Below are 19,836 nucleotides of genomic sequence, written 5' to 3' on the forward strand. Positions count from 1 at the left end.
TGCAATTTCTTTCAGCATTCATCTTTGCAATTTCTGCTGAAATTTTAGCTGCTTTCAAAGGTTCTGTCACTGGTTAGGGGATGCTCATCATGTAAAAAGTCAACAATAGGGACACTGAGAAGTGACTCAGATTTTGTTGTTTGTTTTTGTTTTCACAGGGACATGTTGGAATTGTTCTTGCTCACATGATGCCATCATGTCAGGTAAATTCTAAATATAAAGTGCAGACGGTATGAGCTTTTGGTCTCTCCTAATCATCTTAAAAAGATGTGCATGTAGGGAGAATAAATATGAAGACACAATTGTCTCAGCAGAGGACTTAGATTTGAAATATGCAAGTTTTTAGCATAATCCCAAATGTGTGCAGTGCTTGCCTGAGAAAACAAAAGTTATAGGAAAATATAAAATATTTGCAAGCTGACTGATATTGGCAAATATTAAATGCCTTCCATTGTTGTTGGGTTTCCTGCTAATCATTTTGGAGATCTCAAGCTCTACTCACAAGTAATTTAGAGGTTTTCTCAACTAGACTACAAAGTTTTGTGCTTGTTGGTAATGTTGTACTTTGATTTCTGAGTATTATTTTGCTTTACTTTCTCCTGTGTATGAAATCTAGGTGGTGCTCATAGAAAATAAGGAGTTGTCTCTGATCCGTGCTAAAGACAGAAGTGATGAACTAGGTTTAAACAACATTTGGTTCATTCAAGCAAATTTGGACTATTTTAATGGGACTTTTAACATTGGGGTAAGTGATTATAACTTTTCCACTTCAAAACTTCAGTGTCTGGTTAATTATTCTTAAAACAACTAAAATATATGAGAAAATTCTATGTGCCCTTACAGACAGGTATTTTTGGTGCTATGGGAAGCGCCCTTTTTATAGTAACCTGTATTAAGTTAGTTTTGTATTTATTATTTGTTGCAAATTGGCATCACTTTTATATTATACAAGTGAAGAAAGAAGTGTCTGATCCAATCAAATAAAAAAATAGTAGTGCTGCCTGACCATGTTGAAGAAAAAATGGGGTAGATTCTTGGTTTAATCATGTTATTTTAAAATCAGTGATTCATTAATGGATATACTCCCGAGAAGGTTTTGAAGATGGCAAGAGAAGACTACTGTTGCTCAAATTAACCCTGAGTACAGTAAAATGAGATCAGAAGTGTAGTTAGGTGACAGTAAAAGCATTTTAAGATAAAGCAAACACCTCAAGACTACATGGAGCAAAACTGAGAAGGAACAGTCTTGACAGAGAGAATGTTATACTAATCATATACATGTGTATTAATTGTGTAAAGTATACTTGAGACCAATTGTTCTCAGGGTACCCAACCTCCTGAGCTGGAAGACAGGGATGGGGAGCAGAATGAAGCCCCCATAATCCAAGGGGAAATGGTTAGCGACCTGCTAACACCACTTAGACCCACATAAGTCTATGGGGCCGGATGGGATCCACCCAAGGGTGCTGAGGGAGCTGGCAGAAGTGCTCACCAAGCCACTTTCCATCACTTATCAGCAGTCCTGGCTAACCGGGGAGGTCCCAGTGGAGTGGAGGTTAGCAAATGTGACACCCATCTACAAGAAGGGCTGAAAGGGGCATCTGGGGAACTATGGGACTGTCAGTCTGACCTCAGTGCTGGGGAAGGTTATGGAGCAGACCATCCTGAGTGCCATCACACGACCTGTAAAGGACAACCAGGTGATCAGGCCCAGTCAGCATGGTTTATGAAAAGCAGGTCCTGCTTGGCTAACTTGATCTCCTTCTATGGCAAGGTGACCTGCTTAGTGGATGAGGGAAAGGCTGTGGATGTTGTTTACCTGGACTTTAGTAAAGCCTTTAACATTGTTTCCCACAGCATTCTCCTGGAGAAACTGGCTGCTTGTGGCTTGGATGGGAGTACTCTTTGCATACTCTTTGCTAGGTTAAAAACTGGCTGGATGGCTGGGCCCAAAGAGTTGTGGTGAACGGAGTTAAATCCAGTTGGTGGCCGGTCACAAGTGGCGTTCCCCACGGCTCAGTGTTGGGGCCAGTTCTGTTTAATATCTTTATCGATGATCTGGATTGGGGGATCAAGTGCACCCTCAATAAGTTTGTAGACAACACCAAGTTGGGCAGGAGTGTTGATTTGCTTGAGAGTAGAAAGGCTCAAGAGAGGGATCTGGACAGGTTGGATCAATGGGCCAAGGCCAACTTGTATGAGGTTCAACAAGGCCAAGTGCCGGGTCCTGCACTTTGGTCACAACAACCCCATGCAACGCTACAGGCCTGGGGACAAGTGTCTGGAAAGCTGCCCAGCAGAAAAGGACCTGGGGGTGTTGATTGACAGCTGGCTGAATATGAGCCAGCAGTGTGCCCAGGTGGCCAAGAAGGCCAACGGCATCCTGGCCTGTATCAGAAACAGTGTGCCAGCAGGAGTAGGGAGGTGATCGTGCCCCTGTACTCAGCACTGCTGAGGCCGCACCTCGAATGCTGTGTTCAGTTTTGGGCCCCTCACTACAAGAAGGACATTGAGGTGCTGGAGCGTGTCCAGAGAAGGGCGACGAAGCTGGTGAGGGGTCTGGAGCACAAGTCTGATGAGGAGCAGCTGAGGGAGCTGGGGTTGTTTAGCCTGGAGAAGAGGAGGCTGAGGGGAGACCTTATCACTCTCTACAATTACCTGAAAGGAGGTTGTAGCGTGGTGGGTGCTGGTCTCTTCTCCCAAGTGACAAGCAATAGGAGAAGAGTAAATAACCTCCCTTGCCACAACGTGAGGCCTACATTGGATATTAGGAAAAACTTCTTCACCGAAAGGGTTATCAAGCACTGGAACAGGCTGCCCAGGGAGGTGGTGGAGTCACCATCCCTGGAGGTATTTAAAAGACGTGTAGATGTGGTGCTTAGGGACATGGTTTAGTGGTGGACTCGGCAGTATTAGGTTAATGGTTGGACTTGATGATCTTAAAGGTCTTTTCCAACCTAAATGATTCTATGATTCTATATTTATAAAGGCTGAATGATATCTCGGTTTTGTAGGACTCATGCTGAGCGCTCCTTTTGCAGTCAACAGGTGATATTCTGTCCCCCAGTTAACTGTAAATGAGCAGACCAAAGTAGGAATCAGAGTTCTGCAGGAGCAAATAGGTGTTTTGAATACTTATTCAAAGCATCCATGTTAGACCCTGAAAGTAATTGCAATAAATGTCCTCTCCAGAATTCTGCAGCCCTAGTGAAGAGTAAGGCATAAAGAGTCTTCTGTAACTCTGTAAAGATTCTTGTCTTCCAGTTTTATTTTCTATTAATAGAATATGAACTTTTGCAGCAAGCCCCAATCTTTCAGTGTGGGTCTGACTGTTCTTTAAATCATCCATCCAAGGGCCTGTTTTGGCTGTAGTTTACAATGTTTAATGCTGAAGGTTTATGGTACATGAACAGTGCTGTTTAACTATTTGGTTGGTTTATTTAATAAAGAAAAAGAAATATAGTGCAGGAGAAAGAGGAGAGAATAAGTTATTTTAGCCCAGTGCTTCCAAGTGTAAATTTCCAATTCTCTAGCTTTATTTTCTGCGCTACATTGTCATATAAATCTCAGTGGATGAACTAGAGTTCTATTTCAAAAAATCAGGATCTCATGAATAATTTATTGAATTCTGTTTGTGAAATGTGTAATAGTTTTTCAGTGAAATGAGTCTCCAATTTTGTGATCATTGGAGTTCCTGTCTTCATTTTTTTGGGGTCTATTTTTAAGGTTAATACTAAGTTAAATATCTCCGTGGAGTTTTTATTTTTTTAAAAAAATTGTTATCTTCTCTCTTTTTTAAGTTTTGTGACAAACAAAATGTTGAAGTATATGTCAGAAATATTCACTTGGAAATTCTTCATTTCCAGACCTGTGATTTGAGTTTCTTCGACTTGATTCTGTAGTCTGTTCAACAGACAAACCTGGAGCTTTCCCTTTTTGGGAGACCTGCGTCAATCTCAGCTTCAGAATTAGTTTGTATCATACCATGATTCACTCTTCAGAATTATCTCATTAACTTTGCTATGCAGCCACATTTAAGACAGGAGCTGGCGGGTTGGCACTAAACAAGTGTTTGGTGGGTTTGAAGGTAAATAATGTAAAGTTTAGCTGCCTTTGTATCACACAGATGTGGCACTTAGGGACATGGTTTAGTGGGACTTGGAAGTGTCAGGTTTGCGGTTGGACTCAATGATCTTAAAGGTCTTTTCCAACCTAAATGATTCCGTGATTCTCTGATTATGTCCTAAACACTGATCTGATACAAAAATTACAATATAATACCATAATACATAGATACATATAAAGTTTGGCAATGCATCATTTCTGAACCCATTTTCTGCGGCTTGTAAAGCTATTCAGTCATTGCATGACTTCACCATTTTCAGTAAAACAATACAGTGTAAATGTGAGGGTGGACCTGATGACAAGAAATTCACTGGTTATAGATAGTACTTGAAATTTAAAGAGGTATAGAAAAATGAACGTGACAGAAGTCTTCATCTCTCTGCTTTTGGTATTAATTTAAAACATCTTTATATGCATTTTAGTTACCTTGACATCAAATCTGCATTACTTAGCTATTTTCCTATCTATTATCTGCCAGGAGTTCAAAAGCAGGTTAAGGAAAGTACGTCGACCACTTCCCTTTTGCTCCACATAAAATTTCTACCCTTACGAATTGTTGGGGTAATAAAGATCAAGGTTCTGAAACAACCTGTTTGAATGCCAAACTTATTATTACATTGCAATATTACATGTTGTAGTACAACTGCCATAATAAAGGATTTCAATCTGAAGTGAAAGCTTTCCAAATATTTGCATGCAGTGTTCGTTTACATGCCAACACCCGGAGGAATCTTTGAGATCTTAGTTGTTTTTAATGCTTATATAGTACTCATAGTATCTCAGCTAATTTGTGAGAACAAGTTGAAAAGTTTAAGGTTTGACTGAGGGGCGTATATTTTTGAGTATGTTGAGTTCTTATCTTTTTAAAATCACTAAAGTGAACCCGAGGTTTCATGAAACATTCTTTTCCCTTCACTTTTCTGTGTGCAGTCGGCTGTTCTGGGGAGTTGTACAGCACTGGAGGAGTAATACAGGGCAATGGTCTCACACTGCATTAGCTCTGTTGCTCTCTTCAGGGGCCGCTTTGTTTTCCTGTGTCTATGGATGTATGGATTTGTGAACCAAGTGCATTATCTTCATTAGTCCTCACTTTTTATTTTGTTTCAGATAGGGTATCCTATACATTAAACTCACTCAGACAGCTTTGTCTTGAATTTTATTTGTGATTTTTCACTTAACTAAATTGATTCTGAGAAACCCAAAGAAGAAATCAGTTTTTGTGCAAGTTCATACAGGCTCAGCAAAGCTACTGGTTTTATCAACTGCTGTTTTAAGGTCTCTTTTCCAAATGTGCAAGCAAAGCAGAGGTCTTTGTTTTCTGCTTGAATAGATGGGAAAGTAACTATAATTATATTCCATTATAATCTAATACCTGTGATATTAAGAATCTATTTCTGATGTTAAACTAGGGGCTTTTTTTGTTAAATTCATACGAGCAAAAAACTATCATTGCAAAATTATTTTCTTACTAATTTTTTAATGTTCTGCTTGAGACAAGAATATTTGTTACCATCTGTATGCAGTTATAGTTCAGTTGACGATTAATGGTCTGCTCAGCTGAGCTTACATCAAGCAGTCTGCAAACAAAAAAGTCTTTGTTTTAATCTATATCGGAGAGCAAACTTTTTATCTTCCAATTGCTGTACCTTGAAAAACAACTTTGAACCGTGAAATCTGAGCTCTGCGGTTTTAAACCTTTTTCCTAAATTTAGAGTGAACAAAAAGCAACGAAAACAATGCAGTTTTACAAATCTACACCGCTGCATAAAATTAAAAACTTGCCTCAAAAACGTCCTTAGTTTAATGAAAACATAGATCAATGTGGTTGCACCAGGCTTACTCTTTATGCTACTGAGTATATGGAAGAAGGCAGAGAAAGTAATGCCTCCATTTCACCTTGGCCCATTTGGTATCACCGGTATTGATAGGAGAGAGCTGCTTGCCTTTCCTTGCAATATATTGAGTACAGTGATAACTTGCTGTTCTGTAATAGAGCATGAAGAATTTGAGTACAACCTGTGTGTTGCCCTCACATCAATGCTCACAGGTGGCTGTTGTGATTGAATGGTGTTCTAGTTTTAGTTTGAGTGCCCATTACTAAGAAAAAGAAAGAAAAGAATAAGGAGGAAAAAAAGAAAAGGAGGGCAAGTTGTGTTTGATTCTTCCCCCCCGCCGATGTTTGTTTTCTAAAGTTTTTACTCAGTACCTTACAATCAAATGATCACAATTTATGCTTAAATGTTGTCCTTTAAATGTGTCCTGTCTGTTACTTCTCTTACTGCTAAGTTGAAATCCAGTTTTGAAATAGTTCTTTGTATTTCTAAGTCCTTTTTGTTTGACAGAAACTTTTGACTAATTACCACAGTAATTTTAATATTTTTCTGGAGCTTCATTTTTAATTCATTGGTTATCACAATGCAGTGTACCTACCTTTTGAGTGCTTTTGGTGAATGACCCTTGTTCAGTGTTGATGGTTCCCTTCTTAATGGAATAGGCCATAAATTTTCCTCAGCATAGATATGAAGGAGAGGAATGAAAAACTGAGGAATTAAGGACCAGGCCTTTGGCATAACAGCTTTCACTGCAAAAACTTCCTCATGTATTTAAGTAATTCAGTCAACCAAAAAAATACTGCAACAGAATTGTATGTAGAATATTGCTATAAAGAATTTGCTTGTTTCTTTGTTTTTTGTTTTTAACACTGTAGGTGGCTCTGCATGCATGTGGTGTGGCCACAGACATGGTGATCGAGCACTGCATCAAGGCACGAGCGGCCTTTGTCATCTCCCCTTGTTGTTATGGCTTCATTCAAAACACAATGAAGTTTAAATATCCACGAAGGTAAACTAAAGCTAACAAGATAAGCTTTAAAATATCAACTTAAACAAAGGAAGAAAATACTAAAAGAGTATAGAATTAATCAATTGAAGATCATTCCAAGTGTCTAGGCTAAATGGGTTCACAGTTACAATGCAACTGTTTCCTCCTGTTTCTCTTTGCAAACCCATCCTGGAAGGGAGACAGATTGGTAATTCCTGGGTTGTTTTCTTCTGGATTTATCTATTCATAGTTCAGAAGACTTTATAACGTCAATATAGTAGATACAGTATGTGGGAATCTATGTAATATGCAGACCTTTTACCTTGAAATCACAAAGTTAATGGAAAACTCATGAAAATTACTGTAAGAAGGGGAATTGACATTTTAATGTTGGAGAAAGATGTAAGCAATCAGCTTAAAGAAATGGGTCTGCTTTATACCACAGTTTACTGCTTGTGAAACTCTTTTGATTTATTCCCAAATAGACAAGGTCTCCTGTATGTCAGTTCATATTTTTAATACTTTTTCAATGGACTGTGTAGATATTTTGTCTTCTTCTAATCTGCCATGTTGGAGATACTTATATATCTTAGGCTTAAGAATTTTAATGCCTTTGATATAAATAAAATGTAAAAGGTAAGCATAAAGTGGCAGAAGATAAGAGGCTAACAGCTTTCTGAGGCAGGGCAAGAGGGTTGTGGGTTTTTTTCATAAAGCTGAGCTTTGCATTTTGGATGTCCAAGATGAATCAGATTTAATTCTGCTAGGAATTACAACATTGTCTTAGGTATATATTCGCTAAAATAAGAAACTGAAGCATACTGTCCTAAAAGGAATCAACAAATCTAAAAAACCCTTATGCATCCATCTTAAATACTTTTCATATTTTTCTATAATATTGAAGTGTGCTGTCACAGAAGTGCATGGAGAGTAAATATTTAGAATTTGTCAGTTTGATAAACTTTGCATTTAACAGTGTTTTCTTAGTCAATTTGATTCTTCCTTCGCTTTATGTGTGTCCCTTTTTGTTTTCTCTTGTGACACAGTAAAAGTAGTATTCTTAAGGAAGAGGCAATAAAATTTTAAGCCTCCTAAACTTAGCAGGCATATAGCTTTTCTCTGTTGACTTGTTTTAAAATTGACTGGATGCTGTTTAGCTTTTGACCAGATACATGTTTAGATCACGAAGACTGGAAATGCTCACTATGTTAGAAAACTTATGTTGCTGTAGATGCTGCAAGAATGTAAATTATGGTTTTGTTTGCTAAAATTTTTAATCTAACATCTTAAGCCTCTGTAGAAAATGATTTGGTTCATAACATATCAACCCTAGGTCGAGGGTTTGCTTTTTCTTTTTTCCTTATTTTACATGGTCATAAAACATGATAGCCTGTCCACATCCTCATATTGCCTGTGTTCTAGACTCAATTCCATTGTAGAGGCACCTTACTTTGGTGATACAAACAAAATCTCTAGAGGTTGTGCACATGTAATATAAAGTATTTACGTGACAACGTGGAAATGCCAGTAAATCTGTGTTAGCATTTATAATGATTTAAAGAGAGAATTTTTATGAATAATGCAATAGAAAAAAAGGACGACACCAAATACGCTTTTCCTTTTCTAGTGAACTGGAACTGTAATGGTTTCTGGGTTTTTTGAATGCCTTTCTGTAGGATACAGGTATTGCTATTTTGTTTGAAATATGTTCGAATATGTAATGATTGCTTCTATTTTCCACCTCTGCTTTTTTAGCTGTTAATTGAATTGGTCTATTTTTTTTTTTCAGTCATCAGTTCAAAGAAATTTTGTCCTACAAGGTATGTAAAAGGGTTGGGGGGCAGGGAGAGGGTTATGTGCAGTTTCCTGCGTTTCACTGGGTCATCTTACCAAATGAAATAGAAGTGGTTATCTTTTAATTGCAAGGAGGAGCACGTGTTATGTGAAATGTTCAGTAGTAGTGCAGATGTCATTGTGTTGCTTTCTCTCCACCATCCATTTCTTAAGGCTTTTTTTCTTCAATAAAATTAAATAGTTTCTCCACAAAAGAACTTTTTGTTATCACAATGTATAAGCAAGCCATTCCTAAGATACTTCAGTGTGTATCAGTTAACAGTTACAGGATACCAATTTATTTAAGTCTTACATACAACTATTTATATTGTGGAAATGTCTGGTCATGTTTTAGCTAAAATTATTGCTTTTGTAGATACTATTTTCTGATAAACATTACATTTCTCCTTCTAATTTATGTCTAGAAGATTGGACATAGTGAGTAGGCAGAGCTTATACTCATCAGCAAGAATTTTATACAGTATTGTTTTAAAAACATTATTCAAAATTATTTCAAAAATATTCAAATGTGTTTTGACTTAGGGGAGCCAGGGTCTGTGTGGAGATAGTCTGAAGAAAAGTGGGAGAAAGAATCAATGAGGCATGCAGATCTGACAGAATGAAGGTAACAGGGGAGTGAAAAAGGACAAGAGCAGAGAGGTGGACAGCAGACAACTGGTACTGATCTGTTAAGCTTTGTCTAGTGCGTTTAAACTAGTTAGTGATGAGCAACCAGAAATTTGAAGGTTAGATGCACTTCGTGTGGCATGGAAAGAAAACGTTTCCATTTGAGAGAAGCAAGGTTATACGGAAACTTTACTAAGTTTACATGCCAAATCCTAGACGAGGGTCTTGGTGTCTACAATATAGAAAATGAATTTTGGAGATGCAGAATGATCCTTTGTAACAGAAATATGAGACACACGGTATTTCTAATATCCAAATGTTTTTTGGGACAGTGAGCATAGCAAAGGTGCTATATTTAGCAGGAAAATGGATATTACCCTTTTTAATCCTCAAGTAAGAGGGCATTTAAAAAATTCAGAAAATTTCCAGCCATCTCATGTAAGGAAGTTCCGTTATCAGATAATACACTAATCTTACCTTCATGACAGTCTGGTTTATGTACACTGTAGTAATTTACATGGAAATAAATGCCTATAGATTGAGATGATAAAAGTGGCACAGTGGATTTGGACCTGAAATTATTTTTTCCCTTGATTTAACATTCTTTTCAACACTTTTTTATGTTTCCAACACACAATCACGAAGAACTCAGGTTTCAGTTCAGAAAGAGTTTATTTACTAACTTATTATTAAAAGTAGACCTGTTGACAGTATGGAGGGACATGGTGGCAATTATAAAGTCAAGGATGCCTAGATTAGGATAGTGTGTATAATCTAATTAAAGCTCAGTGAATTTTTTTCTTACTCTGTTAATTCATGGAGGTTTAAATCACAGGGTTTATCGACACTACAGAAGTTCCAGCATTTTATTATTTGTGTTGCAGAAGTGCACAGGGGCCAAGGACAATGCTAAAAAATATTGCTGCTCTTAATAATGTAAGAGTCTATACAAACAGTCCAGGCTGGTTGGTGCCTCAAATAATCCTAGTTATAAATAACTTTTGTTATACAGCTGGCTATATGCATTTTTATATTTCATATTAATAAATTGTTACAGGTTATTGGCTAGTAGCCAGAGCTGCCATGTGTTAGCCAGACGTTGTCTGTGTCACCCCCCTCCAGTTCCCATTTTAAATTCATTTCTCTTATCTTCCATTTTAGTGAGATCTAAAAAGACATCCAGAAGTCTGGCAATTCCAAAACTTTTTTGATGAGAACATTATGCTATAATTCATTAGTTTATATCTGCAAAGAATAAGGTTTTGATAGCTGTAGATTTCTACCATGATACATTTTGAGACTTTATTTGTTAAGACACTCTCCCTATAGGAGAATTGGAAAGTAAAACTGAATAACTTTGCACATACAGCTTTGAAAACTTCAATAGGAATTGAAGGCGTGGGTGTTCTAGTAAGCAAGTTAACTCCTTATGCACACACAAATTTTGGGCAGTTTATAATTATCTTCATTATTTTAGAAATGCTTTTCTTATTTCTGCCAACAGAGAATGTGACAGTTTAATGACTGTGTCAAAGGGAAATGATGTAGTCATAACTTAGGCTCTAGTTTTACTTTTTGGATCATCTCTGTAGGAAGCCAAGGCATTAGAGTCAGTCCAGATTTTCAGGTTAAGCGGTGAGGCTTACCTTGGCTCTGGTTGAGTCAGATGCGCTGAGAACCTGACGCTGCAAAAAGCCAAGTTGTGTTGGGTGCCTGAAGGCTGGTGAGGGGTTCTGTGCTAATGTGGATCTTCTCCTCTGAATCCCTCTTTTTCTCCCCAGGCTGCCTATCACTGCTTCTTCTCTCCTAACAGCAGCCACATTGCCTGTGGCTCTCCTTCTCCTCCATTCTTCAGTAGTCACATTTGGGTTTAACATTTTCAGCACTTTTGTACTACAAAAATAGCCATATTTGAACTGAACTGACTGGGCATAACACATTCAAGTCCTAAACATGTTATAGCATTTTGCTTGCATAGTTCTTGCAGAGCTGTGAGCTGAAAACCTTCATGTGAATGAGCTGTACTAGGGAACAAATATCCCTGCCTCAAGATATTGTAAATTTATTTAAATGAGTAATATTTGAGTATCAAGTAGCGATAATATTTTATTTTACAACTTCTTTGTGGTCAGGTGTCTGTTAAATTTATTAATTGGATGGAGTGTACTGTGGAGGCAGTTACCATCTTGATTTAATATGAAGATGGGATTTCATTCAGGGTTTTTGTGAAATGAAGACTTTTGGATGTTTATGTCCCCCTAATAAAAAGCTGAGGTAAGTATCCTTACTTCAAGATACTGCAGGAAGCTGAAGTATCCTTAGGTGAAGTTACTCTCTCCATCTGTTACAAGAACAAAACCTTTAAAATCATCATTTTATATCAGACAAGAATTTAAAAAAAAAAAAGTTTTCTTTTTGATGCAAGACACACGTCCTTTTTTTCAGAATTATAGCTCTGGAAGCTTTGCTTAGCAGAGCACTTTTTGTTGTCCTTTTCTGTTTTCTCCCCATAACATTATAGGAGACTTGGGAATGTTGTACAGTTCTAAAACGGTTCTTATTTACTCTGTCCTGTACTTAATATTGCAATATTGTCCCAAAGAGCACAGCTGTCCTCAGAATATTAATTTCATTGCTACACCTTCAAGGCTTTTTCTCTCACCATCTGTTTAACTTGCCTTCCTTAGCTTGGCTGGTCTTTGAGAAACCATTATGCTAGCATAGGTGGTGTTTTTTGAAGGCAAATGAGGATGGCATTCTGCCTGCTCGTGTAGTGATCTAAGCAGGGGGTAAGGTGATGGAGCTAACCCTCCACTGCACCATACCCCTGGGTGACAAGAGAGGAAGAAATCAACAGCAACTGTTGTGGAAGCCTCTGCAGAAACTTCAAGTGGAACAGGGATAGTTTGAAAGTGCATTGTGCTCATTTTGATGTAGGAAACTTTCCTATTCGCAGCCAGGTACATTTTTTGCCTTCAGGATCAATTTTGCCTTCAGGATCTTTTGGGTTGATCCTGAATGGATTTCACAGAATCACTAAGGTTGGAAAAGACCTGTAAGATCATCAAGTCCAACCATCAACTAACACCACCATGCCCATTAAACCATGTCCCACAATGCCTCGTCCACATGGTTCTTGAACACCTTTGGCAAAGCAGAGGAAGTTTGACCCACAAGGTGATTCTTCCGGGGTTCAAAATCACTGCTTGGGAGAAATGTGCAGTAGTTCAGATCACCTGTTGAACAATTTTGTCTTGGCTGCTTGTTGATTCAGAGATACTGCCCCATGATAACTGTGCTAAAACAAGGCTGTGTTGCTCATCAGTAATTGAAGGCAAAATTAGTCTGCAGCATGTCTTTGAAGAATGCTATCGTGTATACATGACATCCAATTCAACTGCTGCAGGGAATTAGAGAAATTTTAGCAAGAAACAAATACTCATGAGTAGAAATGAAGTCATGGTTACAAACACTTGATTCACACACATTTACAAGCTGAAGCTGTATCAAAATTATGGCTTGCACACAGATAATATTTCTAGAAATATAGTCTAAAACATGATAGCATTTTTGATACGTTTAAACATTTAATTAGATTTTCGTTACTTTATTTGGAAGAGGGAAATGCTACTAGATCAAATTTCTTTGTTTTTTTTTCCTAGGAGCACATGATCCTTTGCAGATTTGCAGATCAGACAGCTGTTCAGCTTCCACCTGAACGCAGGCTAATTGGTATGAATTTCTGCAGCTGTTGTGTAAACTATCCCAGTAATGTATTTACCTTGATAGATAAAGGAAGTAGTATGAACTTCCATGAACATTTATGAACATGGCATGAAGTTGCTGTCTTCACATAACACTTGAAAAATTTGAGTTTCTTCACATTTCGCCTCTTGCTGTTCTGAACTATGGTATAGAAGCTCTTTTCTTTTTTTCAGAATTATCAATATGAGATAGAGGGTTTGCGTTTTACTGATTTTTGTTGCCTCACCTTTTTATTTCCTCCCACCATTCTCTGAAAAGAATGAGGTCTTTGTAAAGTTCACTGAAGTCCTGCTATTGCCAGTTTATCTTGCATTAAAAGCACAGGCTATTCATAGTAGTGATTTTTAGTGTGCACCCTTTGTCCTGCTTTTAATCGCTGGTGATAACTCTTTTAGAAGGACAAACATCTAATGCCAGCTGGAAATAATAAGGCTAAATTGCAGAGGCTGGGCTAGCTTTGGTACAGGCAAGCTTAAGAACATACAAACCTATTTGGCCCACCTCATTATTAGGATCCTCATAATAATTTTAGAAAAAAAACCCAGAAGGTTTTCTGGGATTTCTTTTTTTTAAATAGTGAATAATATTTATAATTTGAAGACTTTGCCATGAACACAGTTTGACTTACACCTTACCTGGGGTACCAGCCTTCCCGTTGTGGGGAAACTTATGTTACAGCTACAGCAGCGTATGACTGAATTTTTACCTTTCGGTAGTCAGTTCTGTTTCAGGTTTGTACTTTATTGCCATTCTGAGTAAGAGCAGCTGCCTTCTGTTGGGTCATTTCTGTGCAATTAATGGCCAAAGTAAGCTGATCCCTGAGATTTTAGTTTCTTGGTCAGGTGTCAATGGTTTCTGAAGAAAAGAAATGCAAGAAGCTGTCATTAAGATAGTGGGAATTTCATTACTCAGAAGGACAGCAAAATACATAACACTTCAAATATTTGGAATAAGCAAAGCCATTTCTTCATTATGTGCAATATTCTAGTATTCTTTTACTTACAAAAGGGTATAACGTGCTCCTGTCTGGTGTTAATGTTCTGGTGGAAGCTATAAACTAGCATCCAGGTCAGAAAAGACAGAAGGGTCTGGGAAGTGTCAGGATATAACTGCATTCTTGGCTTGCAAGAAACACTTAGAAAGTATATTAAAGCAGTAGTAGCAAATAATCATAATGTTTTTAAAAAGCTTAATTTGAAGAATTCAAAGTATTTCCTATACTCACTGCACAAAAAGAAAATAATACAGATTCTGAGATAACTATATATTTCATAACAAATTTGTTAGCTCTTTTGCTTATCGTTACAGTATTTGGAAAAAAAACCCAAACAACCAACCCAAAACAAAAGGGCAGTGTTCAGTTACCAGTGTAGCACCCCTCACTGTCTCCTGCTGCTTGCCAGGTGAACTGAAAATTGGAAAAGGACCCAAAAAACTTTTTTGAAAGATTGTAACTTTTATCTGTTCTCTGTCTCTGAAACTGCATTTTTTTTCACAAATTTAACTTTCATGTGCTTTGCCCTGACAAAAAAACCCCAAACATAAATCTTATTCCTCTCCCTTCCCCTACATAATTGTTTTTTCTGTTTTAAAGGATGTTATTTTTTCTTTTAAGTTCCCTTTAATACTAATCTGTTTCAGTGAAGATCATTCCCATTTCAGTGTTCTGTTTCAGCTTTTAAATTTGTTTTATGGGAATCTTGTGGGGGTACTTTTAAGTTTTGCTTGCAAATAATTGAAGATTGAATTAGATCAGTGTTACAGCCATGAGATTTTTTTATTATTATTTTTTATTTAATTGTGTGCAATGCATGATCAGGTATTGAGAAAACTGTAGATTTCATATAATGACAATATTCCTGAACAGGTGGAGACTTTTTCTTTTCTATTGTAAATGGTGGCAAAATGACTCGTTCTGCTACTTTTTGAGTATTTAAGGATTGTATTGTAAACTGTATTTTAGCAATTACCACTGAATTTATGCAGCTTCAGTGAAGTGACAAATCATTTTGTTTTATTACCTGTAAGCCCCTGAAGCACTAAAGTACCTCATTCTGTCTGTGACTGTCATGGCTGAAACAACACATTTGTCAAAGGACTTATCACCAACTTCTGTAGTATCTGTGAACGTAAAAATACACATTTGGACCCAGTTCCACTGCACACAACAATTCCCTCTTAAATAAACCAAGTTCTGTTTCCCATTTTCACTGGAGATGGGTGTTTTATCCACTATACGTAGTAGTGGGACCTGAATGCAAACATAATGAATGGCTATGTGAACATCGCTACAGCACACCTGATTTATTCTTTCTGATCACAGAACTGCTCCGTGTATTTCACACAGTCTTACTGAGAGCACCCAGGGAACCAGGCCCCCATTGTGACAATCCCAACTCCCCCTTAGTGTGTACACTTTGAATAATAATGATATTGCTGTCACTGGCAGGAGTGTGTACGTGCCTTTTTGTTCAACCAACTGCAGAAGGTGATTTTCTATGAAAACACAAATGTAGGAGGATAGTGTCACAAGAAGTAATTTACAGACATCTATCCTGGTTGGTTATACAAACTCGTAATTTCTCCCTGCCGCATATAAATCCATACAGGACTGAGTTGGAAAGTTCTTTTTCAGGCCTAACCTTATCATTGTATCTCTAAATTGTCTCCTACCCAATTACTAGCCCTCTCAAATTCCAAGCCACTAACAGAACAGAATCCAAATGTCATAATGTTCATGAAGTCAAAGTAGTGAATTTCTTTTGTAACTAAAGAATTCAGCTGAGAAGGAGAAAATACTTCTGGCCATCGGTTCACTGTGGAAAGACAGAATAGATTGAACTGAGTACTGTCTTAAAGCGTGATGTGCACCAGCTGTTCTGAAATACAAGGATACTGAGGGGCGTGTTACTGCCACCTACCCGAAACTTCTACAGGCACCTAACAAATGCATGCCAGGGCTTGTAATGATAGAGGCACTCAAGCTCTGTATATATTCAGGGGGAGAGAGGTAGGCAGTTCCAGAGAGGAGTTTGGAATGCCAGACATGTATCCTGATGGTAAACAGAATGAGTGCTCCTGTCTCTTCCCTTCATAGAATCCTTTGGGTTGGAGAAGACCTTTAAGATCATGGAGTCCAACCATTAACCACCACTAAACCATGTCCCTAAGTGCCTGATCCAAACATCTTTTAAATACCTCCAGGGATGGTGACTCTACCACCTCCCTGGGCAGCCTGTTCCAGTGCTTGATAACCCTTTCAGTGAAGAAGTTTTTCCTAATATCCACTCGAAACCTCCCCTGGCACAACTTGAGGCCATTTCCTCTCATCCTATCACTTGTTACTTGGGAGAAGAGACCAACACCCACCTTCGCTATGACCCCCTTTCAGGTAGTTGTAGAGAGCGATAAGGTCTCCCCTCAGCAGCCTCTTCTCTAGGCTAAACACCCCCAGCTCCCCCAGCCACTCCTCAAAGACTTGTGCTCCAGACCCCTCACCAGCTTCGTCGCCCTTCTCTGGACACGCTCCAGCACCTCAATGTCCTTCTTGTAGTGAGGGGCCCAAAACTGAACACAGGATTTGAGGTGCGGCCTCAGCAGTGCTGAGTACAGGGGCACGATCACCTCCCTACTCCTGCTGGCCACACTATTTCTGATACAGGCCAGGATGCCGTTGGCCTTCTTGGCCACCTGGGCACACTGCTGGCTCATATTCAGCCGGCTGTCAATCAACACCCCCAGGTCCTTTTCTGCTGGGCGGCTTTCCAGCCACTCTTTCCCAAGCCTGTAGTGTTGCATGGGGTTGTTGTGACCCAAGTGCAGGACCCGGCACTTGGCCTTGTTGAACCTCATACAATTGGCCTCGGCCCATCAATCCAGCCTGTCCAGATCCCTCTGCAGAGCCTCAAGTACCCTCAAGTAGATCAACACTCCTGCCCAACTTGGTGTCACCTCAGACCCCAAATATATTTTAACTGTACAGTTCTGTCAGGAACAAGAAAAAGAGGCAGGATCATTGGCTTTGAGACTGGAGCAGGATTCTGCCTTGTTCTTGACTTGAGACTGTATGACTATTAGTAATAAAACATTTCAGGGAAATGCTAAATCTTTCTTGCAAGAGAGTTTCAAACTGCTGAAAATATGATCTGACAAATGAATTCTGTATTTCAGAACATAATAATCAATTATAATAAGTAATTATGTAAAGACAAATGGCCCCATTATCTTGGCATGGCTGTATCATAATATAAACTTTCTAAGCAGAAAAAAACCCTTGAATTTATCCTTCCCATTTTTTCTGCAGGTAAATCTGAGATAAGATTAGTTTTCATTAGTAATTTAGTATTTTTGTTTATAAGCAGTTACATTCATATGTCTCAAATCAATTACACTGGATCACTGTTTGGTATTTTAGTCTTTTATTGGTATTCAATAACCAGAGCTTTTCAGGTTTCAGATAAAAGTACAGGAGGAAACCAGTTATGGTTATAAAAGGAATAGAAGTTTGGCAATTCAGAGAGCTAGGGGGTAAACTAGGCATTTTTTTTTCTTCCTGTGGCTTTTACATTAATGCATGCATTTTTCTCTTAAGTTTTGAGAATACTTAATAATAGTTGTGCCTGTTATGGTTCTCCATATATAAATATAGAGTTAATAATCCTTCTCAAGCTCTTTGCTAAATGAGGGTTACAAGTCACAGATGTGATTTAGGACCATTAATGACTGTCTATTTGAAGGAAAACAGATTAAGATAGTTTTTTAAGTAGATTTGGAACTTATTTTTTAGATGACTCACTGATGTGTTTTCCTAACGTTGAATATTGAAGTGCACGTTTCTGGTAATGTTTCTACATTTTTAGAGTTTCCATGCTCTCCTTTGCTCTCGTTTTAGGAAAGCAGTGTATGGGGCTTGTGGATCTGGATCGGGCATGGGCTGCAGAAGAACATAACTACTCTGTCCAAGTTATATCTATGGAGCCAGAGAGTTGTTCTCCAAAGAACAATATGTTTGTGGGCATCCCTACTTAGAGTGTGAAACTTGCATTTGATTTGAAGTTGAACATAAATCTTCAGCGCATAATGACATCCAGCAGATACAAGCATAGCTGGGAACCAGACATCACGCATCTTGAACCCATTGCTTTGGGAAAAGGAAGCAGCACAAAAAGTCTTAGAAAGTGAACTGCATGCAGAGCATCACAAACTGTACTTGTTATGTGTCATTAAGCAACTTTTGGTTCTCTTACTGAGAAGTTTCTGGATCTAATGACTGTGCATGGAATCATATCCATCTGCAAAGGTTTAGAAAAAAGTTGGTCTCACTAAAGGGAAGGTGATTTCCTTTTTAGAAAAGCTGTCTTGGCTGCTTCAAAATTGCATTTGTGTTCAAAACTGCATTTGTGCTCATAAGCAGAGCAGTTGTCAGCCAGTAATGCAGATCACTAGAGGGCCAGAAAAGATCAAATTTATGGTGTTAGTGAAGAAGGCTGTGCAACAGGTGGTGGCTTGATTTGGATAAAGAATTCCATACTACTGTAGGAAGATTATTTTTAATAAAAGTTCATCAGAATACTTTGGGCATCATTCTGCTTATAGAGAAATATATTCTAACTTACCAATCTTTTTTAAAAAAGACTTTAAAATTATCTTTAAATATTAGACAAGAATTCTGTAACCAGGCATTTGAAAGTGTGTTTAGTTAAGGAAAACAAACCCGTATTTTTCCATTGACCAGATAACAGGAGCTAGTAATGATGTTAGCAAATGGATACTTCACTGCCACCTCTGCTAATTGAAGTGTACTGTTTTCCATTCTTAAGAAACTTGCTGTCAGAAGAAATTTTTAAGGACATTTCATGTGTCTATATACATCATCTTCATTGATTTTTATATTCAGTTTAAAATTTGAACAAAGTTGTGGTTGTGGAACCATTTGAAAAGATCAACCACAGACACGTTACTGTAAAATGAAAATAAATGTTTTTCCGTGCTCTGATTAGTAGGCAGTTTTCTACCCTAATTTAAAATCATCTGTTGACATTAACACAATGGAAAATAGCTTTTAACAAGATTTTTCCTGCACGTTTATGGGTTTGATATGTTTATGAATTCTGCCATGGATTAATTTAAGCATATCTGAAGCATGGTCAGTGTGAGCATACCTTCAGTGCATGTGGCAACCAGAATAACGAACAACAATAGGTACTGGAGGAAAAAAAGGATCCTGAAATACTTTATTCTTCATGAAACTTGTATCTCTCAAAGATCTAAATACTTGGTCTTTTTTAATGTGAAGACTGAAGGAAGCTGCACACTTATTTGGAAACACAAAAGTAAGCAAGCAGGTATGATTTCATACCTTTAGCCTGAGTTCTTCAGTAGATAATGATGTAGTACTTTTTCTGCGAATTTTTATAGTTACAGGAGTAGCTGCAGATTGGAAGAATATATCGCAAATATAAAATATATGGCAATACCAATTGCTTCCAGGGTTTTCTTTCGTACTTCCCAAAGAAAACTCACTTTTTAAGATAGTAGTGTGTCAAGTCTGAACATTATCCATGTTAAATTACTTTATTTAGAACTCCAGAAGAGAAAATGTCTCTTCATTACCTTTTTGTGCTGAAGGAAGAATTCATCAAGGTGAGACACATGATACAAGCTTTG

The 19,836-nt window shown here is 37.9% G+C and overlaps 1 protein-coding gene across 1 annotated transcript in view; it reads left to right on the forward strand.

Moving 5' to 3' along the window:
• Positions 1 to 19,228, forward strand: part of GSTCD (glutathione S-transferase C-terminal domain containing) — a 68,702-nt gene extending 49,474 nt beyond the window's left edge. The window contains exons 6-11 of the mRNA XM_059817753.1: positions 159 to 203; positions 617 to 745; positions 6,833 to 6,966; positions 8,735 to 8,765; positions 13,068 to 13,137; positions 18,062 to 19,228. Coding sequence (XP_059673736.1) covers positions 159 to 203; positions 617 to 745; positions 6,833 to 6,966; positions 8,735 to 8,765; positions 13,068 to 13,137; positions 18,062 to 18,198 — 546 coding nt within the window. The 3' untranslated portion in view covers positions 18,199 to 19,228. The remainder of the gene's footprint in view (positions 1 to 158; positions 204 to 616; positions 746 to 6,832; positions 6,967 to 8,734; positions 8,766 to 13,067; positions 13,138 to 18,061) is intronic.
• Positions 19,229 to 19,836: the final 608 nt, after the last annotated feature.

This window comes from Gavia stellata, chromosome 5 (assembly GCF_030936135.1).
Source record: "Gavia stellata isolate bGavSte3 chromosome 5, bGavSte3.hap2, whole genome shotgun sequence".
NCBI classification, from domain to species: domain Eukaryota; kingdom Metazoa; phylum Chordata; class Aves; order Gaviiformes; family Gaviidae; genus Gavia; species Gavia stellata.